The sequence below is a fragment of the Periplaneta americana genome, chromosome 15 (genome assembly GCF_040183065.1).
Source record: "Periplaneta americana isolate PAMFEO1 chromosome 15, P.americana_PAMFEO1_priV1, whole genome shotgun sequence".
NCBI classification, from domain to species: domain Eukaryota; kingdom Metazoa; phylum Arthropoda; class Insecta; order Blattodea; family Blattidae; genus Periplaneta; species Periplaneta americana.
Window position 1 is genome coordinate 32,974,997 of NC_091131.1, and position 24,761 is coordinate 32,999,757.

Here is a 24,761-nt window from a genome sequence, read left to right on the forward strand (position 1 = left end):
TATCCTGGACTTTCCTAATGGCATACTCTAGAGCAAAGTTAAAAAGTAAAGGTGATAGTGCATCTCCCTGCTTTAGCTCACAGTGAATTGGAAACGCATCTGACAGAAACTGACCTATTCGAACTCTGCTGTACGTTTCACTGAGACACATTTTAATTAATCGAACTAGTTTCTTGGGAATACGAAATTCAATAAGAATATCATATAAAACTTCTCTCTTAACCGAGTCATATGCCTTTTTGAAATGTATGAATAACTAATATGATGATTATACTCCCATTTTTTCTCCATTATCTGTCGAATAGAAAATATCTGGTCAATAGTTGATCTGTTACGCCTAAAACCACATTGGTGATCCCCAATAATTTCATCTACATATGGAGTTAATCTTCTCAAAAGAATATTGGACAAAATTTTGTACGACGTCAACAAAAGTGATATTCCTCGAAAGTTACTACAGTTAGTCTTGTCCCCCTTCTTAAAGATAGGTACGATAATGGACTCCTTCCATTGTTCTGGTACAATTTCCTTTTCCCAAATAGCAAGTACAAGCATTATAAATTTCGTTAGATAATGCGCTTCCACCCTCTTGTATTAATTCTGCTGGAATTTGATCGATACCTGGAGACTTATAATTTTTCAGATTTTCTATCGCAATTTCGACTTCAGAAAGTGTGGGTTCGGGTATAAATGGCTCAGCAGTTTGTATTTCAATTTCGTCCCGATCATTTCTATTTGGCCTATGTATATTTAGTAGTTGTCCAAAATAGTTTTTCCATCTGTTCAGGATTGAATGAGCGTCTGCAAGCAAGTCACCATTCTCATCCTTGATCACGTTTACCCTTGCCTGATATCCATTCTTATCAAATAAAACTTCTCTCTTAACCGAGCCTTTTTGAAATCTATACACTTACAAATGTCTCAGGTCTCGCCACTGCGATTTACTAACGTCAAAAGAACTCTCCTGGAGTTTGATGGATAAATTGGTGTCTTCCTGCATCCTAAGTAACATTATCACGTCTTGTTTCAGGTACCGAATTGCTGAAGTAAATGGAGCCTGACCGCGCCATCCAGTTTGAAGAGGAGAATGGCCATCTACATGCATCACACTTTAGCTGCAAGAGATTCACAACCTGGGATCAAATTTGTAATATTCGACATCGTGCCGTCACGTGTACCAACTTTGTATTGCAATAACTTAAGAGTCAGTAATTAACTAGTACGCTGAAGGGAATTAAATGTATGCACCTTAGCACAGTTCTGTTGACATAAAAATAGAAACGATATAAATATTACAGACAGATGATTATTTGTTTGACATAATTTATCCATTCAGCTGTTATTGCCTAGCTGTTTTGTTCGTTATAAATATCCATGCCACTGGCCAAAATACAAGTTTAAGAATATATATAGCATATTTTCAAGAGTCAACTTTTAATTGTGTGGATAGACATGATTTTATGTCGAAAATTTGTTATAATTTATTCATTTTTTTTCTGTATGCTATATGTTGCCGTGCAGAATATATCATATGTAATCATTAAATACAGTATGGTATCTGCTAAACCTATAACAGAAAGATGCCGTAAGGTTTTGGAATTAATCTTTGTTAATTTATACAAGATGCAAATATAAGCTACGAAGCTTATGCAGTTGATACAGCACAATCTATTGAACGAATAAATTTAATAAATATTTCTTCGTCTGTTATCGTACTCAAAGAGAAGCGAGCGCTGTAGTGTTGACAGTATTCAACATGGACATCTCTTTCCATAGAGTCTGCAGTATATCAAGACGAGTATTTTCCCTGAACCTAAAGGATAGGAAACGAGAATTATGATAAGGTTAGAGTGGGTTAGATGAGGAGGTAGTGAAGTGACAAGTTGAGAGCTTTCCCTCTGTCAACAGTGCTACAACTTTCTGACGCTGGCAACATTACTTCTACAACTTCCGCTAGATACTGCTGTAATAGAATGTGTCCCACGCAGCCAATCAGAACGCTTTTAAAGGATGCTCTTCCTAGTTCGCTTGCAATTCTACAGTATAAAAGAAACTGCGACATTTACAGCTGTCAGGTGGGTCACACACATGCCTAGAGAAAAATCTCTCTCAAGACAATCCAGATAACTTCGGACATGCATTCTATACTCAAATATTGGCTTTCTTAATTATGATGTAAGAAATCGGAGTGCACAGCCAGCGCCAGTGTTTTCGGCGCGTGTCCTTCAGTACAAACCCAGTCAGTCAGCCAGTGCAGCTGACAGTGGTACCACCCAAATACACGTCACGTCAGCAATCTGTGAATCATAGTCGTTAGTCTTATCGCCCACACACTGCGGAAGAGGCAATATACTCACATTTTATGTTTCTGGGGTGTGTCCTTGTGTACAGTGCCCAGTCAGTGGCATCTGTTGCCAATTCAGCTGAGAGTGGTACCACCTTCTAAAACACAAGTCACTTCAGCAATCCGGTAATCACAGTTGTCAGCTTTCTCGCTTACAGACTGCGGCAAAGATACTCGCTCTTAACGTTCCCATTACTTATTTCACTCGCCAAAAACGGTGGCTTTGGTTATAATCGTAGTTTGGATAGTAGTCATTGACTGCATCAGTAATTTTTCTTTACTCATAATCTTTGGACAACAGCAACAATCGTTGAACTGAAAGGAAGACGGCGTTGAAAACTTTCTTGCACTTGCTTTTCTATAAGTTAAGTGAATGTTACAAAACCCATTAAAATAAACAAAATCCATCCACATCTGTTATTTAATTACTATAACTGACTTACTTCACTCACTGATATCAGCTGTTCACTACTGCCAGCTCTGTTGCGTATAGGTTCATGTCCTGTGACCTTGCCTAGATGAGTTTCTCAACTCTGCACATTTATTTTATTCATTTCTAAAAAAACTTAGAACACCAAAAACTATTTTGAGTGGGTGGAAACCTTTGCAATAATTAATACAAAATATAGTATACTCGATCTACAATGAGAAAAAAAAATAGCATTTTGAAATGAACTGTTTTTCTGTAAACTCTGACGTCACTCGTGTTGTCATGGAAACATAAGAACTATTGTCACTTTCATACATAATTCGTGGTCTTCTATATTGCAATAAAAATAGCACTGCAAAGAATAATTTCTGTATTGTTACCACAGTCTAATATATACAGTCACGAAGCTCAATACGTAGTGAATATGCATCCAATGATAGTTGAACTTTAGTTGCTAGCCACTAGGATTGCTACTATCACTTCATCACAGACAATGGGAAATAGTACCGGCACAGTCTATTGTTCCTAGTACTCTCAGTTGCTAACCGCTTGGAGCATTGCATCGCGATAAATGCAAAAAAATCACCTCAATGTTCGTGACTGTATGTACTAGACTGTGTTATGATGTTTGCTTGAGGTGTTGATTCTCTTGTTTGTATGAACCAATGTTACTTGTTCCAGTTATCATAGACCAATTTTTACACGTATTAAACACGTAGAAAATGAACACCGCTCTTTAAGGAAAGTTTAAATTCAGTTACGCAGGTAATATTCATGGAAGTATTGGGTATGTGGGTTATGTAAATATATGAATATCAAATAAAATACATTACAGCGCTAAAGAAAGAGGAGCATGGTTTCAGAACGATTTTTTCTCTATTCTTATAGTTGATGTAGCATTTTTTTCTTCATCCTGTCAAAGCAGAACTCAAAAATCCCTGTCAATTTTTTTATTCAGTAGACTATGCTGTATCATCTGTATAAGTTTCATAGCCAGCCTATCGTTGATTTCCTTTTTTAATCAATGTCTTATGCAGAAAAATTGGAAACATACGTATGCTCGATCAATTGACTACATACTGGAAGAGCCTGGGTTCAGTTCCAGGTTAAGGTGGTATTTCCCACTTCTTCATAACTTCCAGAACATCTCTGGGGTCCGTTCTACTTGCTATAAAATTGCGTATCTATCTTTCCCGGCGTTAAAAGACGGTCGGAGCTGGTACTGACTCAGTGCGATCAGTTATGTTTTCCCCCGCGGCACAAGGTTTTTCCTATGTGCGAGTCCCCACTCGTTTACCGCGCATTGGAGGGAATAGCAATCCTGCTTGCTTACTTGTTGACCTTGTAGTCATAGTGCAGATGCTGCCGGGTGTGTGTTGTGTTGTTCGTTTCTTAATTCGACAATAAACATAAAGTGTATTAGACTATGCCTCGTGAGTTTATAAAGGCACAGCTTGTCTTTATTTACGATTCATATGTATTAACTCAGTCAGCTCGTGAAGTTCGAAGACGGTTTCAAGAAAGATTTCAGGGTGTAGACGCTCCAGACCCTAAAACAGTCCACAATCTTTATCATAAATTTCAGGATACTGGAAGTTTCCAGCCTAAGAAACCAAAAAAAGCACTGTAGGATTCTCACCGAAGAAAGATTACATGACATTCGTAATCTTTTAGGAAATTCTCGTCCCATACACATACAATAACTCAAACATAATATTCGGCAGGAAATTGTCGGGATTTCTGAAAATGAACTACAGGGAGTGATGAATAATTTCCCAAAAAGACGCGAAAAATGTGTGGAGAATAAAGGCGGGCAGTTTCAAAACCTCATTTTATAATTTAGTAAGTAATGAGCCTCTTAAACTTGTATGTGTATTGTTGATTTGTTTTATTGTTTTACCCTCCCGCTAATCACCGAGACCCGACTAACTGCTAACCGGCTAACGAGCGGTTCGCTCGCCCATAGGCAAAACACTCCGGCGGAAAGCAAAACTGATCGCACTGTATTTCGAAAGTCATAGCATGGACCCTCTACCTCTCTGCTTCTCATTGTTGTGTAGGCGGATACCGTTACGTTTTACCTAGATGTAATGCATACATTCAGTTCAGAAACAATAGACAGTGGTTGCTGAATGATTATATCATGATACAGAAAGAAACGAGACGATTTATTCTTACAAAATATCGGAAAAAAATAATCCTAATAGTATTATTGTTGATAATTATGTTATATTTTCTTCTTGTGATCCATGTATACGTATGTTTCAAAGCTAGAAGTATTTGGAAATGGTCTTGTTTGAAATGAAAAATTATGATTTCCTTAAATTTACTGCCAATTTTTAAAATTACAATTCTTTCTTGTTTTTTCCTTCGTTCTTAATCCTAGTCATACATTACATTCTAAGATAAAAAGTCAGAGGTATTGTGGTCCAAATAGCGCTTCTGTTATTATTGTTAATTTTGTCTGCAGTAACCCTTGTTTATTAATAACCACTATTTTGTTTTTCCTTTCTGAAATTACAGAATTATTATGTTCATATGAATATACAGAGAGAACCAAACATGACTTTACGGCATTTTAGCGTGTAGTTGATACCTCGGTTATCGGGATCTGGAAGGTGCATCGCCCTCATTCATTTCAGTCACCCCGCGGAAGGATCGTGGCAACATAAATTACAGAATTGAAGATAAATTAAATTTCCTCGGCAACATAAAACACAAATAAGCAAGTTGAAGATAAATCAAAGAATTGAAGAGAAATTAAATTAAATTTTCTCGGCAACATAAGACACAAATAAGCAAGTTGAAAATAAATCAAAGAATTGAAGAGAAATTAAATTAAATTTTCTCGGCAACATAAGACACAAATAAGCAAGTTGAAGATAAATCAAAGAATTGAAGAGAAATTAAATTAAATTTTCTCGGCAACATAAGACACAAATAAGCATGTTGAATTAAAAGATAAATTCTTTTTCTTAGGCTTACCTGAATATCATAGGAACTGCTGAAGGTGATGTCCGTTTTGATCCAAGCACTCTGGCATCTCCGAAGGAAGTTTTGTGTCACTCGTTGCAACTCTCCTTGCGTAATTTCATTTGTCACTCTCCGGATTTCGTTCTCCAGGTCCTCAAGTGTTCTTGAATGTTTCTATGCACTTTTTGTTTTAAATTCCTCCACAATAAAAATTGCCTCGCACCATCAGGAAAACGTATACGAAATTTTCTTAAAACCTATCATAAGACTTCTTCAACAAGTAAAGGCTGGTTCACAATAAACCTGGAATGAAAACGACAACGAGAACGGGAACGGAAATATTAAAATGTATTTAAATGTGAGCATGCACAATTAACTATCGTGAACGCTCACATTTAAATACATTTATTTTAACATTATTTCCGTTCTCGTTCTCGTTGTCGTTTCCGTTCCCGGTTTACTGTGAACCAGCCTTAAGTTTCGACAGTAAACACTCTCTGCTCAGTGGTGCACGTAACCATGATTCCAACCCTAACCCTCTTCACACTATAAACAAAAGACAGCAACTGACTTCAAAAGCTTCTTGCCAACAACTCCGCGCTCGAAGACAAACGATACGCGGCCAATGACCCACTGCTTACCGTTAGCCATTCAGCAAACCTGCCCGTTAAAATGCCGTAAAGTTTTGTTTGGCTCACCCTGTACATTGGTATGTGTGGATTAATTTTCTGAATTAGCTAAAATTGTTATACCGTCAGTCTCGAAAAATAAATCGTGAGCTAAAAATTTAATTTACACATTAAGTATTCTGTAAGAAATGTAATGCAGTATATTATAAATAATTATTTTCTATCTCTCAGATGATGAAACTAGTTAAAATAGGGTTGAAAGTGACCTTAACCCTTCTACAACTGGCGACTGTTACATCACATCACTTCAGTCACATCACTTAACTTCTCAGGCTCATCACTTAACTGATCTCTTATCCACATCACTTCAATCACATGTAGATTGTAAAGAAATATATTGCGGCTGAAATAGGTCTATTATTTTTCTTTTCATAATTTAATTTCGTGTGGCTGGCACCAAAACGCAATACTTTAGTTTCAGTATTAGGGTTATTACTCTCCTGCAATTTATTATAAATTATGCAAACGATAATAATAATTGTTCTTGCATTAGTTAAAATAGTTACATAATCAAGAAATTAAACACATTAAGTATTTAATTAAAACAATATGACGGATGTTGAAATTATAGTCTAGTTATGGATTATTATTGTAGACAATTGAGGCGTTCTTGGAATAACAACTTAACATAAGTTAAGTCGTTTTTCCGTTTCCAGCATAGGCTATACCAGCGTTTCTCAAACTTTTTTGAAGTGAGGACCACTTTTTAAAGTCGAAACAGTTCCTCGGACCACCTTACTCTTGTTTCCTTCGAAAGCAAATTTATCATTTTCATAGCATGTTTTAATGCCAGTATACTTATATTTTAAAATTGAATTAAGGTTCAGTGCTTTGGTCCTCTGTTATGAATTCGGGTGGTCCCTGGCTGGGTTACAGGCGCGGCGCCAGATGTGCAGGGAAAAGATGTCGAGAAAGCCAGGTATATAGTGCTTTAAATCCCTCTTTTGCTGCTGAGAGTAGAATGGGAAGTCGATAGACAGTAGGGTAATAAATTTCATAAAATGCAGTACTGAGAGAAAAAGTGAAATTCGATTGCCATATGTCATTTCCAAACTCTGAGATTTTAAGCTATAGTGTGATACGCAATTCGTTTGAATTTTATTTTTTCTTCTGTCTTTTTTGAAGGACCACAAAGGAAGACCTCAAGGACCACAGGTGGTCCGCGGACCATACTTTGAGAAACGCTGGGCTATACTAATCCTTACTAACACATCTTCCTCTGGTAATAATATATTACGATACAAGGTTGGGAAATGCTTTTTACAAAATCGAGGAAAAGTTTGTAAAACGAGCAGCGTGAGTTTTTCAATTTCCGAGGTTTTGTAATGCACTTCACAAACGTATATTGTACAATTTTTTTGCACGATCATATTTTTAAAATTGCAAATACAATATATTTTGCATTGAAAATTTAGAGCAATATTATTCCAAAGCCTTCGCAAAACTGCACTGTAATGTGTCTATTTCAGTATACTTTTATGTTATGAAGAATGGTTTCCCTAGTAACAAATTTCTGTGTGGGAATTCTAACTTACAAGGTCTAACAACTATAGCTGTAAATACAACAACAAAAAAACACGATCGTGCAAAAAATAATTTCTCTCCAACAAATACAGCGCCTTCTAGAAACATTTGAATGTGATTCTGCTGAATGCTGTTACACCAGATCTAAAATGTTTGTTGCTCTGTATCACAAATTCAAGATTTTGTAGTTACATTATTGTTCGAGAGAACGCTTAAATTATTTCTTGGTATTTAAAACAGTGAATTTGTTAAAAGCGGCGAAAGAGTGTGAAATTTTTAGCCCGCTCTCCGTGAAACTACCGAAGGAAATGTTACCTGACAGAGAGGTTACTGAACTGGTATCTAAGTTACGAATATTTCAAGAATTGGTCCTCGAAACTAATATTAATAATGAATCTTTGTACAGAAAATGTTGCATGTTTTGTTGAGTGTTGTAAGGTAAGCGGTCAGGCCTTTCTCCCAGTGATGGCAGTGACTTCTATTAAGAATGCTTCTATCTTGACGTGTGAACCCTATATTTTTGCATCACTTATAGCCTTTTAGCCACGGCTGTGGGTTAAAGACTGTGATTTAATGGTCATGTTGCAGAATGTCACTTCGTTTAGATGTTAAAAAGCAATTGAATTCTCACATACAGACATATTATAATGGTGACTTTGTTGATTTAAATGTAGAAAAGGCTCTTTTCCAAACAGTGCCATTATTGAAGTATTCAGTCTTCTAAACATACTTGTCAAAGACTAGTAATGTGTTCACTGAAATGAAAGAAAAATTAGTCATAGGAAATATCGGTTGCTTAATAAAATACTGGGCGAGAAAGGGAAGAATATTTGACAACAGATGTGATACCTTCAGAATTAATAATTGTCTCAATAATGGGTGACGTGTTTTATTTTTATTTTTTATTAAAGGTGTTTTATTACAGTTGTTTTTACCAGTATTACTATCGTAATATCATTTTTGGATCCGTTTGCTATTGGTCACTGGATACTATAGATGAACAAAACTAACTGCCGCTCTCGCTCGTTGCATTTTTGTCTTTCGAGTCTCGTCTCGTCATTCTCGTGCGCTTCAAGTCTCGCTTATCATTCCCGAAATATCATTTGGTCGACGTGGAAAGATTTCATAACTTTGAATAACATAAATCATTGAAATAAATAACATTATAAATGTTTAAATGAGACAAAACAGAACAGTATCTTTGTTAACAAAATATTCTAGTTCTATTATATATTGTCGACCTGGTTGGCGAGTTGGTATAGCGCTGGCCTTCTATGCCCAAGGTTGCGGGTTCGATCCCGGGCCAGGTCGATGGCATTTAAGTGTGCTTAAATGCGACAGGCTCATGTCAGTAGATTTACTGGCATGTAAAAGAACTCCTGCGGGACAAAATTCCGGCACATCCGGCGACGCTGTATAACCTGTGCAGTTGCGAGCGTCGTTAAATAAAACAAAACAATTTAACATTTATTATATATTACCTATGGTTATATAAATAGAAAAAAAAACATTCTCAAATAAATTTGCATTTCTAAGAAACATAAAACATAACGTTAATATATTTTTTTACTTGAGATTGCATACTTGATCTCGAACATATGAAAAGAAAATTCCTAGCCTTTTAATAAGGACCTAGTAATTAAATAAAGATTGGGGAACGGATTATTATACACTGAAAGGTAGAGATGATGTTTCAAATAGACTACTTATTTGTTTATACATGTATAACAGTTGCCAAAGTAGATAAAAGTTCAGTCAGGTATAAATAACTGTGGCGATTCAAGGCTGCTTGACGTTCGGGACTTCGAGAGTCATCAATCTCGGCGTCTCGAAACTTTCACAAGCAGTCTTTACGTCAACGACGCGACGTAATACAACATTGTCGTGCGGGTTTTCGGATTTGCGGGTGCTGTTAGTCTTGCTTTCTCGATAGTTGTTCATCTCTACTGGATACACTGGAGCCTGTTGTCTTTACTCTACTCGTCATGTTGTGTATATCTGATGAATAATAAGGAATTGTGCCCTTACAAGAAAGAATTTGAAATAAGTAAATGTAGTATTAAAAATTGCAACATTGTAAAACTATGAAGGACTACTAATCAACATCAACAATAATAATAATAATAATAATAATAATAATAATAATAATAATAATCGCGGCTTCAGTTAGTGCCCGTTCCACCCCTATTACATCTGATCTGTCCACCATCATTTCAGCCTTCCCAAACCTCTTCTTCCTCGAGAAGCGCACTCCAATAGAAGAACTTCAGCAATTTTGCCACTTCCTTATTCGCTCCACATTCTGAAATCAGTTAATTATTTGTTCTGCTATCCTGCTATTTGCAGATTTTTTTTTGATGGGTTTCTCGTATTTCTTCACTGTGTCTTTGTTCAAGAAGAGAGATACTTGCCACTGATTTTATAAATCTTATTTCCGCTGGCTTAATTGTCTTCGTGTCTGCACTTGTTAGGGTCCATGTTTCGGAACCAAATGACAACACAGGGAGTGCCATGACGTCATAGAACTTCATGTATTTTGGTTTCCTTTGTTGCCCTTTTTTAAGACATCGATTGTTTGTACAAATTTTTTGCAATTTGATTGTTTTTCTGCAAGTCTAGATGTTTCTCATACCTAATTTTACAACCTAAGTAATTAAAGCTTCTAACCTGTTCTGTTTTTCGAGACCTAGTCTCAATTTTTGTTCTTTTATGTTTGTTTCATATAAATGCCTTTGTTTTATTTGTTGCAATTTCCATGTTGTACTCATTAGCTATTTTCCATAGCCTATGTGCAGCTTTATGAAGGCTGTGTTCAGAAATGACTATTGTTAAACAGTTAAATCGTGACTGAGAAAATTGAATATTCTGAGACATTCTGCTTGAACACCCTTTTTTCACCAGAAAAAATATCATCTTGAATTCACCTAAATTTCCGCTGAAGAAATTGAAAGTAGTAAAATTGTGACAGAGGAAACGGGAGTGTCTAAGAAAATCGACGCAAGAACGTGTATATATTTTACTACGAATTCCACTTGTACTCGATGCAATTTTAATTCCGATCACCAGTGTAGGAATGCAACGCCTTAGCCATTTGGCTAACGGTGTCGATGTAAAGTTAACGAACAGAGACCTGTATTGTACTGTATCCATGTAATGGTAAATAATATTGTTTTCATATCCTTGTACTGTGTAGTGGACAGTACCTTGTGTGTGAATGACGTTCTTTCCTTCAGTCTGTTACTCTGCTAAAATCTTTATACAACCAACTTGTATCTGGAGACATCAAAGAAGTCTATAAATTGCTTTTCGTTTTGTCTTTAATATAGTACCGAAATACATGACGGTCAGTTGATCCTTGAGAAATATTATATTTTCAGTCAATTGAACCAAATAAACTTCTCTCAAATCCTGTTTTAATTTTAACGTGGAAAAATGTCCGTTATCGTTTATGTAATACTTTACGCGGATCTTACTCCTTAGCGGTAGCTCGCCGATTCAACTCACAACATAGCAAAAAGGATACAAGTAAAGTAACTCTTAATAATTCAAAATGAGTATTATTATCTTTAATTAATTTTCATTGCTACAATAATCTACAAACATCCAAACTAATCACAGAACTACCAACAACTAAAATGTCCCACGTAATTGTAGGGAATCTTAGAAACCCTTGTCACTTGTTTTAATTTACTAGCCGATATAAGACTTCAGAGTTGCCACAGTGACTCAGTGTGCCGGGCTTATAAGCTAGGGGGCAAGAGTTCAAATCCCGCGCTACCCTGAAAGTGTAACTTGTGTCGGACAAGCGCGTGGTACAGGTCACTGTCTGTGGTGCACTCTGGATAGTCTCTGACGAACTAAGTGGTCTAAGCTTCTCGACACTAGCGACATCTATGAGCACGCTCGTAGAGTCGGGGCAAATAACGTCGAATAAAGGTAGGCATTCACTAATCGGAGCGGATTCGTTCTCATTTTTATTCTTTGCACTATTTTAAATTAAGCATCGCCCACTTGGCCGTATCGCCTCTGTCTGCAGGTCTGAATTTCGCCGAGAATTCTTGCCAAAAAAATCTAGATGGATTTACTTACGAGCCAAGAACTAAATAAAGAAAACCATGACAATATATCGATTGCAAGGCCTCCAATCGCGGTAATACTGAAGGTATAAATGAAATGGGGGACGCGAAACTTACTTAGTTATTTCTTCTTCTAAAGGTAACGCAATAAAAAAAATACTTCCCAGAGTTATTCATTTTATTTCTAAGTTTAGTCCAAAATACTGCAAAGAAATCATGTTCTCGCTCTGTCGATAAATATGAATTCGAAAATCAAGTGAGCTATTCTACAAGGTGGGCCAGTCAAAGGGAAAGATTTCAAGGCACAGAAAAAGAATGAAAAGTTACTATTATATCAGTTTAATGAGTAGAAATGGCAAGTACGTGAATAACCATTAGGTATGCAACAAAAAAAATATATATTTCTTAAAAATTACGTCAGACAAGTGACCTCCATTGAAACGCACACATTCTTCGAGTCTGGCCACGAACTGTTTCATAAGCCCTCTCAGCATATTGACAGGTATCGCAGCGACCTCTGCTCGTATACGTTGTTTTAGGGCTGGAATTGTTCCCCAAACACCTTCGTTTTGAGATATCCCCATAGGAAGAAATCAAATACCGTGAAATCAGGTGACCTAGGCGGCCAAGCGATATCCCCGTTCCGAGAAATGACGCGGCCCGGGAACAAAGCATTCACAGCATCCATCATAATTCTTGCGGTGTGGCTTGTTGCTCCCTCCTGTTGAAACAGTGTGTTTTCATTCACTGGAAAATGGACGAGTTGTAGTGTAAAAAGTTCTTTATCATTTCATCACACTGAATTAACAGTCACTGCATTTCCGGCCTCATTCTCAAAAAAGAATGGGCCGATTATTTCAGTTGATGAAACCGCGCACCATACCGTTACTTTTTGGGCATGGAGAGGTTTCTCATGACCGTTGAAATCAATTAATTGAAGTTTGCAGTAACGATGAGCACCATTTAACAAACCATGATAGAGATAAACAACTTGGTTACTTGGGAACGCGGAGATAGCGACGTCACCGCCTAAAGAGTCGTAAATTGTAAAGTAAGTAGGTAGAGAAGAGACGATTATATTCATTCTCACCCTCTCCATATGAACAGTATACTCCCATCCAGGGGCGGACGCAGGATTTTTTTTCGGGGAGGGATTTGAGGAGAAATAAGTTTATATACTCACAATTTGTTTCCGAGTCACGAACATTTACAAGTAGGCCTGAGTAGCGTAGTCGGTATAGCCTTCTGTGCTCGAAGTTGCGGGTTCTACCACAGTATAAGAAGAATCAGTAGGGACAACGCTTGTCGGCACCTTTGATGTTGTTGGTACTAAATTCAAGCTCAGTAAGGTCTAGTTCTCAATGAATCCAACTATGTCGCTAGTATCAAACCATTATCAAAATATTAGTAAAATATTTATTCACTTATTTTATTGGTCAGTAATACGAATAATCTTATATGTATATTGTCTATCATTAATATTATGTCGCTATGAAGTCAAAATACTTATATCCATTGTTGACGTTCATGTTCGCACTTCACCGCAACGGACGCCATGATGTATTATGTTGTACTTGGATCAATTTTACCAACATAAGCTTCAAACAGTGACTTGAACGTTAGCGACAATTAGTGAATATTTTCATGATGATTGCATACGGAAGTAATTATTATTATGGTTAGATTGCCATTCCTTTGCCTCATATCTTTAAAATTATTAAAAGGTGAGTAATGAATGTTTTCAGTTAATATTAAATTATGCCAGACCTGTCGTAGATGCAGATCCATCTGGTGGAGATTCTAGATGATACACCCGGTTTCGTGACATGCGCACTCAGAATTTGTTCCCACGAATTGGATTAGGTGTCTTTACTGTATGTTCTCTATACTGTGGTTCTACCCCAACCCAGCTTGATGGCATTTAAGTGTGTTTAAATGCGACAGGCCTCATATCAGTCGATTCACTGGCATGTAAAAGAAGTCCCGAGAGAAAAAATTCCGGCACACCGGCGACGCTGGTATAACCTCGGCAATTGCGAGCATTGTTAAATAAACCGTAATGTTTTAATTTTAACATTTACAATAACTGCAATACAAAAACAATGGCAGAATGACATTTACAGAAGAAGGCGTGACGAGGCTTCTTAGGCATTTCATCCAGTATACTTCATGAGCTTTTACTTCTACATTTTTATGTATATACATCAAGGCCAGTCCATTTAATCTGTCTGCTCCCATCGTGCTCCTCAAGTAAGTCTTCAAACACCGCAAAGTTGAGAACGACCGTTCTGGTGTTGCTGTAGTTACAGGCAACGTGCAGAAAAGTTTCAGCGCCTTGCGAGTGCAGGGAAAAACAATTTCATTGCACCTGTTCAAAGATGATATAAAAACAGTACGTATTAGGTGAAGATTTTTCTGATCAAGGAAATTTCTTCTCCACATCTACAATTCATTGAAGAAAGACTCTGGTGATGCATCAACATCATTGGGCCACTGATTTACTACAGCCTGAACAGCTGATGCTCGCACTATGTTTTTAGGCAGAAACGTTTGTATGGACTTTGAGATTCCCTTATGATTTAAAAAACCTGTCCTTGAGCTGACTAATGAAATAGTCTAAGAAGAGAAGGAAAATTACAAGCATAAAATACTCTTCATGACTCTCTGTCTTGAAGTAAGAACTCTGTGTTTGTCTTCCTGCAGTTCTTGGAATTTAACATTTTAGCAAAGAGAATTTACGTGGAAAACTCTCTAATTCGTATGTACATTCACAAATTAAAATTAATATTATTTTTTTTTCTTGTTTCGTATTTTTATCAAAATTTCGGGAGGGGATCTATCCCCTTAATCCTCCCCCCCTTGCATCCGCCCCTGCTCCCATCAAATCTTTCCGTTTGATTGGCCCACCTATTATAATAAAATCCAGAACGCGCCAAACGAATCTGTTCCGTTAAGTGAGCACTTTTAAGGACCCTGCCATCCAATCAAATCATTTTTATGTTTGTCGATGTTCTTTTGGCAAGAGAATGGGATTGTAATTAATGATCTTAATTCAGTGACTCATTTTGAGCAGTGTTTCAAAATATTAATTTACTAGTAAGAAATGCAGGTTTTGTTCTCATAGGTATATAATTATCGAAAGATAAGTCATGTTAAAACCTATAGAGTATTTTGTAAGAAACTTGTTTCTTGTATTGATAATGGTGGTATCTTAAAAATTCATGTATATCTGTCTTCGGAATTGAGATACAGTATATATTTTTTTTTATTTCTGCGGGTTGCACTATTGATTATTTTGTTAAACAACTGATTCGCCTATGTGATTTAAAGCATTGTATGTTACACTAAAGGTAATCCTGGAAAATTCAGCTTGTATCTTGTGGCATTACTTGTTTGGAAATGAGCTTTTGAATTGTGAGGTATTCATCGCAATATGTTTGCCATATCTAATAATGTTACCTTTATGAACACCTTTTAAAGGTTATGTGTCTTAGGAGCTAATTTTATGAACCAATAACTAATGCCTACCAGCACCAAGGAAGAAATCACCTAGGCTGACTAGTGGAGTTTATATGAAATTCCACATTTCTGTATGGGATTTTATCAGCTGATGTTAGCTACATAGCATTCTTCTAATTACAGGTTTACATGCAAGTACAAAGGTAATTAACAAAATGTAAATTATAAAAGATTGTGTAACATTGACCTGGGAAATATATTACATAATTATGCTTTGAGTATCTGAGAGCAGTATCTTTAATCGAAGAAGAATTTCGTTGTATATCTAGTATTATAGTATGTGTCACACTTTACAATCAGCAGAATATAGCAAAAGTCACGCAACATGACTACTATTTGAATTAATCATTCAGTCATAGTGTTCTGTCCAAGGGCAGGTCTTTCACTGCAAACCCAGCATTCTCCAGTCTTTCCTATTTTCTGCCTTCCTCTCTGTCTCCGCCTATGATCCATATATCTTAATGTCGTGTATTAGCTGATATCTTCTTCTGTCCCGAACTCTTCTCCCGTTCACCATTCCTTCCAGTGCATCCTTCAGTAGACAGATTCTTCTCAACCAGTGACCCAGCCGATTCCTTTCATTCATTCATTCATTTATTTTATTCCATAGATCTTACATAAGCAATGAAGCTTTAAGATGTGGAACAAGTCAAAATTTTACAATATTACAATTACAATTTTTACAAATTTTTACAGTTTTACAATTTAGTAATTTTCTACAATTTTTACAATTTTGTGCAATTTTTTACAATATTTTGGCGAGATGTAGTGAGATGAGGTGAGGTCCGAGGATTCGCCAAAATATTACCCGGCATTTGCCTTTTGGTTGGGGAAAACCTCGGAAAAACCCAACCAGGTAATCAAATCAAAGGGGGGTAATCAAATCAGAGGGGTTTATGCCGAGGACTCGCCATAGACCATCCGGCTTCAGTCCCACGGCTGGGGAAAACCTCGGAAGAAACCAAAAACCAAAGAGGGTTCCAACCCAAGCCCGGATCAACAGTCCAGCGAGTCTGCCGACTGAGCTACATCGATGGCGCTACTAAAAGTATACAATACATAGCCAATCAGATTATTAAATTTACAAACGCAAACTATGATTCATCAGTTGAGCTATATGTATAATACAAAACAAGTTAATTAAATTTAAGGCATAAACAATTCAACCAGTTGTGATCGGTTTCTGATCGGTTTCAGCATCATTATTTCTTCACTCATTCTTTCCAACACAGCTTCGTTTGTTTGTCCATTTCACACGCTCCATCCTTCTCCATATCCACATTTCAAAAAAATGCCTCTATTCTTTTCTCTTCATAATGTCTATGCAAACAAGACAAAGACCATGATTGTCACAAGAAAAATAAAGAAGGTAAACTTGCGAATACTAAACGAGGCAGTAGAGCAAGTTAACAGCTTCAAATACTTGGGATGCAATATAAGCAGCAACATGAGCTGCAGCCAAGAAGTCAAAAGGAGAATAGCAATGGCAAAGGAAGCTTTTAATAGAAAAAGGAGCATCTGCGGATCTCTGGAGAAAAAACTGAGGAAGAGATTAGTGAAATGCTTTGTATGGAGTGTGGCATTGTATACCGGCTCAATTCGACCAGTGTGTCAGTAAGGAAACGCGCGGAAATAAGATGTATGTGCTTCCCTCCCTACCGCCTACCCCTTCTGTTTCGCTCGTGCTATCTCGCCTGCCCGCACCTCTCAGCTGACCATCACTTTCACAGCAACATTCGACCCTTATTTTCGGCTTGAAATTGGCGTCGGCACTCAATTTTTTGTTTGGTATATGATACGTATGACTCAACTAGAACCCAAGGATGTAAAGACATTTTTGTACAATAGTAAAAATATATCCATATTGTTTTTACAAATACGAGTAAATCCAGTTTGACGTTGAGCTAGGAGGTAAAATATTTTTTATGCATAAGGTGGAAATTTCAGTTTACAACACTGCAGTCCTGTAATCCTACCATTTTAAGTGTGCATTTAGTTCGTCATTTGTTCATGTTACACAATGCTCGATATCGCTGTGGTTGAATATTTTATTCTAGTAGTGTTTTACGTATTAAGAAACCTCTACTTGATCTGTTTTCACGATGCTTTACCAAGTAAGTCATTCATTTTCTGATTTCTTGGCATGTCTACAAAATTCCCATGAGTGTGATCATAATTCCAAATATATGTTGATGCCGAAGATTGTGTTATATCCATATTTCTAATAATGTAGTAATTGTGTAGTTCAAAACTTCTTTCGTGACAGTGTTGACGTGACTTTTGAGATATTCTGTACACACATTAAGATGCGGATATATTTTACTTGTTTTTAATATGTTAAACTGCTTGTTTAGATTCATGTTTGTTCTCATAGCTATGAACATAAATTCAATCAGTGTAGACGAAAAAAGTCACAGATTTACGTAAATATGTTTTCTGAAATATTAATTATCTAGATTACGTAATTCAGTATGGTCGATATATATATTACAGCGTAAATCCTGAGATTTTCCATCCCTTTAACTATACACAAGGACAAACCTAACCTAATTGCTGTGGTATTACTAAACGATCATGCAATATAGACAATTCCTAAAACCCCTAGTCGTAATTCGGCCATATTAAGGTATATAATCTAGACAATTGCCTATATAATACACATCTACGCGAATTAACACTTTAATTATGCATATTTAAGCAATTGTACTACTTTAATACTAGTAATGGATTGTGCGTTTTTGTTATAATTTCTTGCAGGTTATGTATTTGCCATTTTGCTCACAAATTTGACCACGATCCCAGGTTTTAGAAAAATCATAATAATACCTTAAATAGATATTGCATTGCTCCTTGATTGTTTAGTCTTGAAAGCAGTACGCCTATTCATTCAGTCAGATTTTTGTTGAATAAACTAAGAGCTTAAGTATGTAAGGGGTTTTTAATAAATGCCATATGATTAGACTTAGCTGTGTGAGTGTATAATGTTTGTTGTTAAGTATGAATTTAGTTTATATTACTATAGATTTATAGGCATCCCAGGGGTGCACAAAAATGTAGAGAGAAGGCATTTTATGCTCCACTAGTTGACCACTTCGCAGACACTGGCACACTCGAGGATTCATTAATGAAGCATATTATTAGTTCATTATGAGACCAATGTATTAAATTACGGAATGCTCTAAGTATATTAATCCTTGTGCTACTTGTAGCTGTAGATGCAAATTAGCTTGCCTTCCGGATGATTGATTTCCATGTGGTTTATATTAGAATTAGTTAACATGCAAAACTGTGGTACTATATGTTCATACCTAACATCCCACTTCCTTGTGATAGTCTCAGATGTCGCATAAGCATACACTGAGGTGCAGTTCGAATTCTCTTAACAGTTTGAGCCAGCTCTTTGAAAATTTGTACAGACATCATTTTGCAAATAAATAGCCATTGTACAAAGTTTCAACTCATGCGGTCTGAAGTTACATGAATTATTAAATTTTTCATAAGTTTAAATTGTGTTTTGAAAAATCACTACTGCTCGTACATATTTAAAAGATTTTGCCTGAAATTTGCTCCAAATAACTTTTAAAATACCCCGAAACATAACTTGCTACTTACTTTTTCCACATTATTCCTCGAAAGCTAAGAAAAAATATTGTCCTCAAAAATCTTGAGATGTAAAGAAAATCCTGATAGCAAGTTTTGTTAAGCACAGTAAAGAAGTCCCTCCCACCTCACCCAAAATGCATATGGTACAAAATTTATTCTGAATAGAATTTTTAATAAAGCAATAAGTAAGAAAAAATTATTACAGCATTAAGAGAGGAGCGAAAAACCTCCTAAAAGTGGCTTCCCAAGACAGCTGATTGAAAAGGTTTATCTGCATGAAAATTTGTGGAGAGGTCCTCTGAACCATATACAATTTGTTAATGTTGGAAACGAAAAATAAAATTTTTGTCACTAAAATTTACAAAATTTCACTTCGTATAGGATTAAAATTAAGTAAAATGTTGAAAAATGTCTAACCGAACAGTTTCTAAAGCAAATGTTGGATCAAATGTTAACAAACAGCTTGGATGCCTTATAATCTTTTGAAAGGACTTCCGATTAACAGATCCAGAGTTCGATTCCAATACATCACTGCTATGATGAACAGAGTGGCTGTGGGATGAGTTTTCTTCCAGCACTTCACTTTTCCATTGCCATTCTGCTTTACAACGCCATATTATTTTAGTATTTATCTATAATTTAAGAGAGCTAATGTATTTATAAAAGTCAAATATTTATATTATATTACCAAATTTTGGATATAGATTTAAAATGCATCAGAGATGCTAGAGTTAGAATTAAATTTGTATATTTTGTATAATAATGGAACGCAAATGCGAACAAAATTAGTAAAATACAAAATTTAAATATGTAAAATTTTTAAGCAAGGTATAAATACCGATATCACTGAACAGTTTTGAACAAAGAAACTTAAAACATCAGCAACGAAATAATTTTAAAAATTCCCAAGAAATCTTGCAATTGTAACATCCTAGTCAGCATGTAATACAAAACAAATTTATTCTTACTATTATAATTTTAAGAATTATTTTTTATTGTGATAAATACTTATATTCTTCTTGTTTTTCCTGTAAATTATGTTCCATTTTCATCCTAATTAAATAATTATATTGTAAAATTAAAAAAAAAAACAATAACCGTAATACATTCTCAGGAAAATGTACCTGAGTGTAAAACAATTAATTCTCAAAAAAATTCCTAACTGAAATATTACTAAAAAGTACATTTTAAGAACGAGAAAGATCTTTAACATGATGGAATATGCACTTTCAATGAATCAATCAATTCAGAATGAAGTGGCTAATAGGACTGCATAAAAATAACAAGGAACTATTTTGAAGTATAATTTTGACATCATGATTTCTGTACATAGAGAAATTTACATAATTTTGTATTATCTCACCATAGCTTATTCTAGTTATTTTACTCTTCAAACTTTATCCTATTCTATCCTATCCTATCCTATCCTATATTGGTTTAACTTAATCTTCGTTGGTTTACAGGCAAAACACATTAAGTCAAAAATATTACTTCTGGGAAAAAGGCGTTTGAAATTTTTGACATAGCTGAATCCTCAAAATTGTATTTTTTAATGAATTGTTTCTCTTTAAGTTTATTTTATTTACCAATTTCTAAGTTTACACAGACCCATTATGTACATTATATGCACCTTTCCTCAGAAGTAATATTTTTGGCTTAATGTGTTTTGCTTGTAACCGACATTAGGCCTATCTTCTTCCTTTCCCTACTTTGTCATATCCTAAAAATACTGCACCTTACTTCACCTCTTTTGGAAGACTTGTGATTCGGCTTTCAAGTTAGATAGGATCAGTTATACACTTTTGAGGGGTTTTCACTCAATTTAGGGAGGGGGGAGTCTATATCTCACTGTATAGAAATAATATAGGACACTTTCAGAAGTAAACTTGGGCTATTTGTATTGAAGTTTAGCTATAACGGCTGGAAAATGGCTTCATCAATAATAAATCCTCTTAGCAATTAAAATTATTTCAAACAAACCAACAATAATCATTCAAATTCATGAATTTAAAATCATATACAAATTTTCATACAAAGAAACTTAAAAATAAACAGTTCTCAGGTACTACTATGTAGCATTTACTGTTGTAAATTTCCTGTCTCCCACCAGTGAGTGAATTTTGCTGTATAACTGCATAATGCATACTCTCATGTAAGTTTATATTTGGAATGTTCTTTTAAAGATTTTTTTTTTAAATCTGCTGTGAATCCTCATTATATCCTGTTAACAATGATGTATTATACATTGTCTGTTTATAATATTCACACTGGAGTTTATTACTTTCATATTGTTTAATTGCACAAAAATTGTTTAATTTCCTTGGAATAATAACTCTCATCAGCTATACAGTATGCTCTTGTTAGAAAACAGCTACATAACTGGTGCAAGCAGTTTCGCATCTCAAGGCCCCCAGAATATGCTACTCATCCTTGTAGAATAAATGTAACAAATGAAGATATATCCTCGAGAGTTGCCAGAGCTCTCTCTTTGAGGTGCTGAGGTAAACTTTTATAAACAAACTATTAGTTCTTGGACATAAAATATGAAGTGAAGTTAAGGCATATAAATACTTTGGAACATATTATTTAATTTGTATTATGTTAATTTATTTATAATATACTGGTGGGATATTTATACAAATAAATTGTGATCACACATATCAGTACTGAGTTTTTAACAGCTTCATTCCTTTCCCTACATCAACACGATCTTCACATTACTTGCGTGTCCATGTTGTGTGTGAAACTTTCTTTTTCCTTGATAGTTTCACATCATTTGTGCTGTCAGTATACATTGCATCATATTTATTGCATTCTCAAATGAATAATGATTCTTCTTTGTTTTATATACATTTTTAAGACTTATATAATCACTGATTAACTTTACAACTTCTTTACTGTGTTAACATTAGGAAATTACCTGGCTGACTAGTTTCGAAATTGTATTCTTCATTGTCCAAAGCCTAGTGAAGGTGGGGTGTGTTCATAATTGTGTCAAAAAGGGTGTGTGTTTTGAAATTGAGCTGAGTGTTCAGGATGTGCTGGAGGTGTGTTTTTGTATGTTTGTAAATTTCATATTGGTTTAGAGTGCCGAGTTTCTGGTTTTTTTATGCTGGATGTGTAGAGTTTTCATGTCAGTGTCTATGTTGCTGTAGTTGTGATTGGAGTTCGTGATGTGTTCTGCGTAGGTTGAAATGTTGCGTAGTTTGGTTATGGCTGTGATATATTCACATCTTTATCACATCACAAACTCCAATCACAACTACAGCAACATAGACACTGACATGAAAATACTACACATCCAGCCAGAAAACCAGAAACTTGACACACTAGAACAATATGAAATTTACAGACATACAAAAACACACTCCCAGCAGGGTTGGGCGAGTAAATTACCTGTACGTATTTTACGTGTAATTTACATGTAAAATACGTAATGCAACTTTTATACGTGAAGTAATATACTAACATTTATTGATTTTGACAATCTAAGCATAGTTACTTCATTCCTTTTAAGTCCTGATAAGAAAAATATCTGTTGCTGCAGAAAAAAAAATATTCTTTTGTTACTTTATACTGTAGTTTTTACATAGATTATAACATTTGTTCATACTTACTTTCATTCACTCTAATACTTAGAAAAATAGCAATGCTTTGGTTACTTTCAGTTTGTTTGTTGGAAAAACTCTATAATATCCTAACTAATTAATTTTTGGGGGACTTTATATGTATTTTAAAACACAACTAATTATGAATAAACCTAACATTTAGCAACTAATATGCACTGGAAGGAATGGTGAACGGGAGAAGAGTTCGGGGCAGAGGAAGATATCAGATGATAGACGACATTAAGATATATGGATCACATGCGGAGACAAAGAGAAAGGCAGAAAATAGGAAAGACTGGAGAATGCTGTGTTTGCTTTGCAAGACCTTTCCTTGGGCAGAATACTATGAATGAATGAATGAATGAATGACTTGTTAAATATATTTTGACAATTAAAATAAATTTAATTAAACTAAACAGTTTTTATTGATTCCCGAAAGTTTTGTTTTTGTCACTTTTGGGATTTTAAAAATAAACGATTCTAGTGATAAAGGCCTTTGTACAGTATAACAATGTAAGATAAATATTATGATTTAAACATAATAACTCATTGAATGTAATAATTTTCCAAATTTTATGTGGTAAATGACTAGTCATCAAAGAGTTGGTAAGCATGGCTGAATAGACTTTTTGTTTGTCAGAACATTAATAAACTTATTTTTCCAATCATCACTTCCATTGGCATTACTGTCTTTGTTGGTCGTAGGCCATGTGTAGAGTTCTGTATAGAAACCTTTCACTTCATCCGGTATGAATTGCAAAATCTTAAGGTCTCCATTTTTTTTAACATTAATTGGTAGCCTCGAGTTATATGCTAGGAATAACCCTTGAAATAAATGACATTACATACGGTTCAATCTGTATAAAGGTATCCAACGTTTCGGAGTTGCATATCGGCTCCATCATCCGGGAGTCCACACCTGTGGAGTAAAGGCTGGTTCACAATAAACCGGGAACGAGAACCAGAAGGAAAACGAGAAGCAGACGACATGAATATGAAAATTTTTTATTCACACTAAACCGTGAACATAGACGACTATGCATATCGATATGCATGTCAATAACGATATGTAAAGTCGATATTACGCATTCTGATGTTATTTGTGTATAATTGACCAATGGCGTTCTCTGATGAGTACAAGGCAGCCAACATAAACACAGGTTAACCGACTTCGAAATTTCAACTGAAACATTTAATTAGTTACGGTACTATAAATATGCCCATGCATCTTTATTATCACAACTTATTTTAAGTCTACCATAACGTAAAATAATTAGAGAAGAAAGATTTGTAATAGAACAAAAATGAACACAACAGTTATTGAATTGAAGCATGAATATGTAGTGTGTAATACAACCAATACAGTAATGAAATATGATTCACTTATGATCGGTGTTCAAAGATGCAGCTATTGAAAACCACGTATTCTCCTTCATTTTCTCATCTTTATACGAAGCGCACCGCTTATCGTAAACGTGAGGACTTTCCTCAACACTCAAAATTAGAATCTCATCAAATAAAACTTGCTCCATGATGCACAGCACAGAACAAAATAATGCATAGGTTATGTCATGGTCTTCTTGCTACAAAATATACGACAAAATAGCTTTTAAATGGCAATAGAATGAATCTAGTGGACTGTGATCGGAAACGTGAACGCCAAAGTTGAAACTTGGTCAGCTCTTCGTTCCCGATCCCGGGCTCCGGCAAGCTTTTCGTTAATTGTGAATGCTCACATTTAAATGTACAGTTTTAACAATTTTACCGTTTTCGTTCCGATTCTCGTTTCCGGTTTATTGTGAACCAGCCTTAACTAGTGCGTCTGGGCGTGATTCTCGAATGGGGCAAGTTACCTGGTTGAGTTTTTTCCGGGGTTTTCCCTCAACCCAATATGAGCAAATGCTGGGTAACTATCGGCGCTAGAACCCGGACTCATTTCATTGGCATTATCACAATCTCATTCAGACGCTAAATAACCTAAGATGTTGATAAAGC

At 35.4% G+C, this 24,761-nt stretch overlaps 1 protein-coding gene across 1 annotated transcript in view; it reads left to right on the top strand.

Annotated features, from left to right (window-relative positions):
• Nucleotides 1-21,818, top strand: part of LOC138714791 (ubiquitin carboxyl-terminal hydrolase 48-like) — a 675,878-nt gene extending 654,060 nt beyond the window's left edge. The window contains exon 21 of the mRNA XM_069846924.1: nt 1,031-21,818. Within this exon, the coding sequence (XP_069703025.1) occupies nt 1,031-1,050 (20 nt within the window). The 3' untranslated portion in view covers nt 1,051-21,818. The remainder of the gene's footprint in view (nt 1-1,030) is intronic.
• Nucleotides 21,819-24,761: the final 2,943 nt, after the last annotated feature.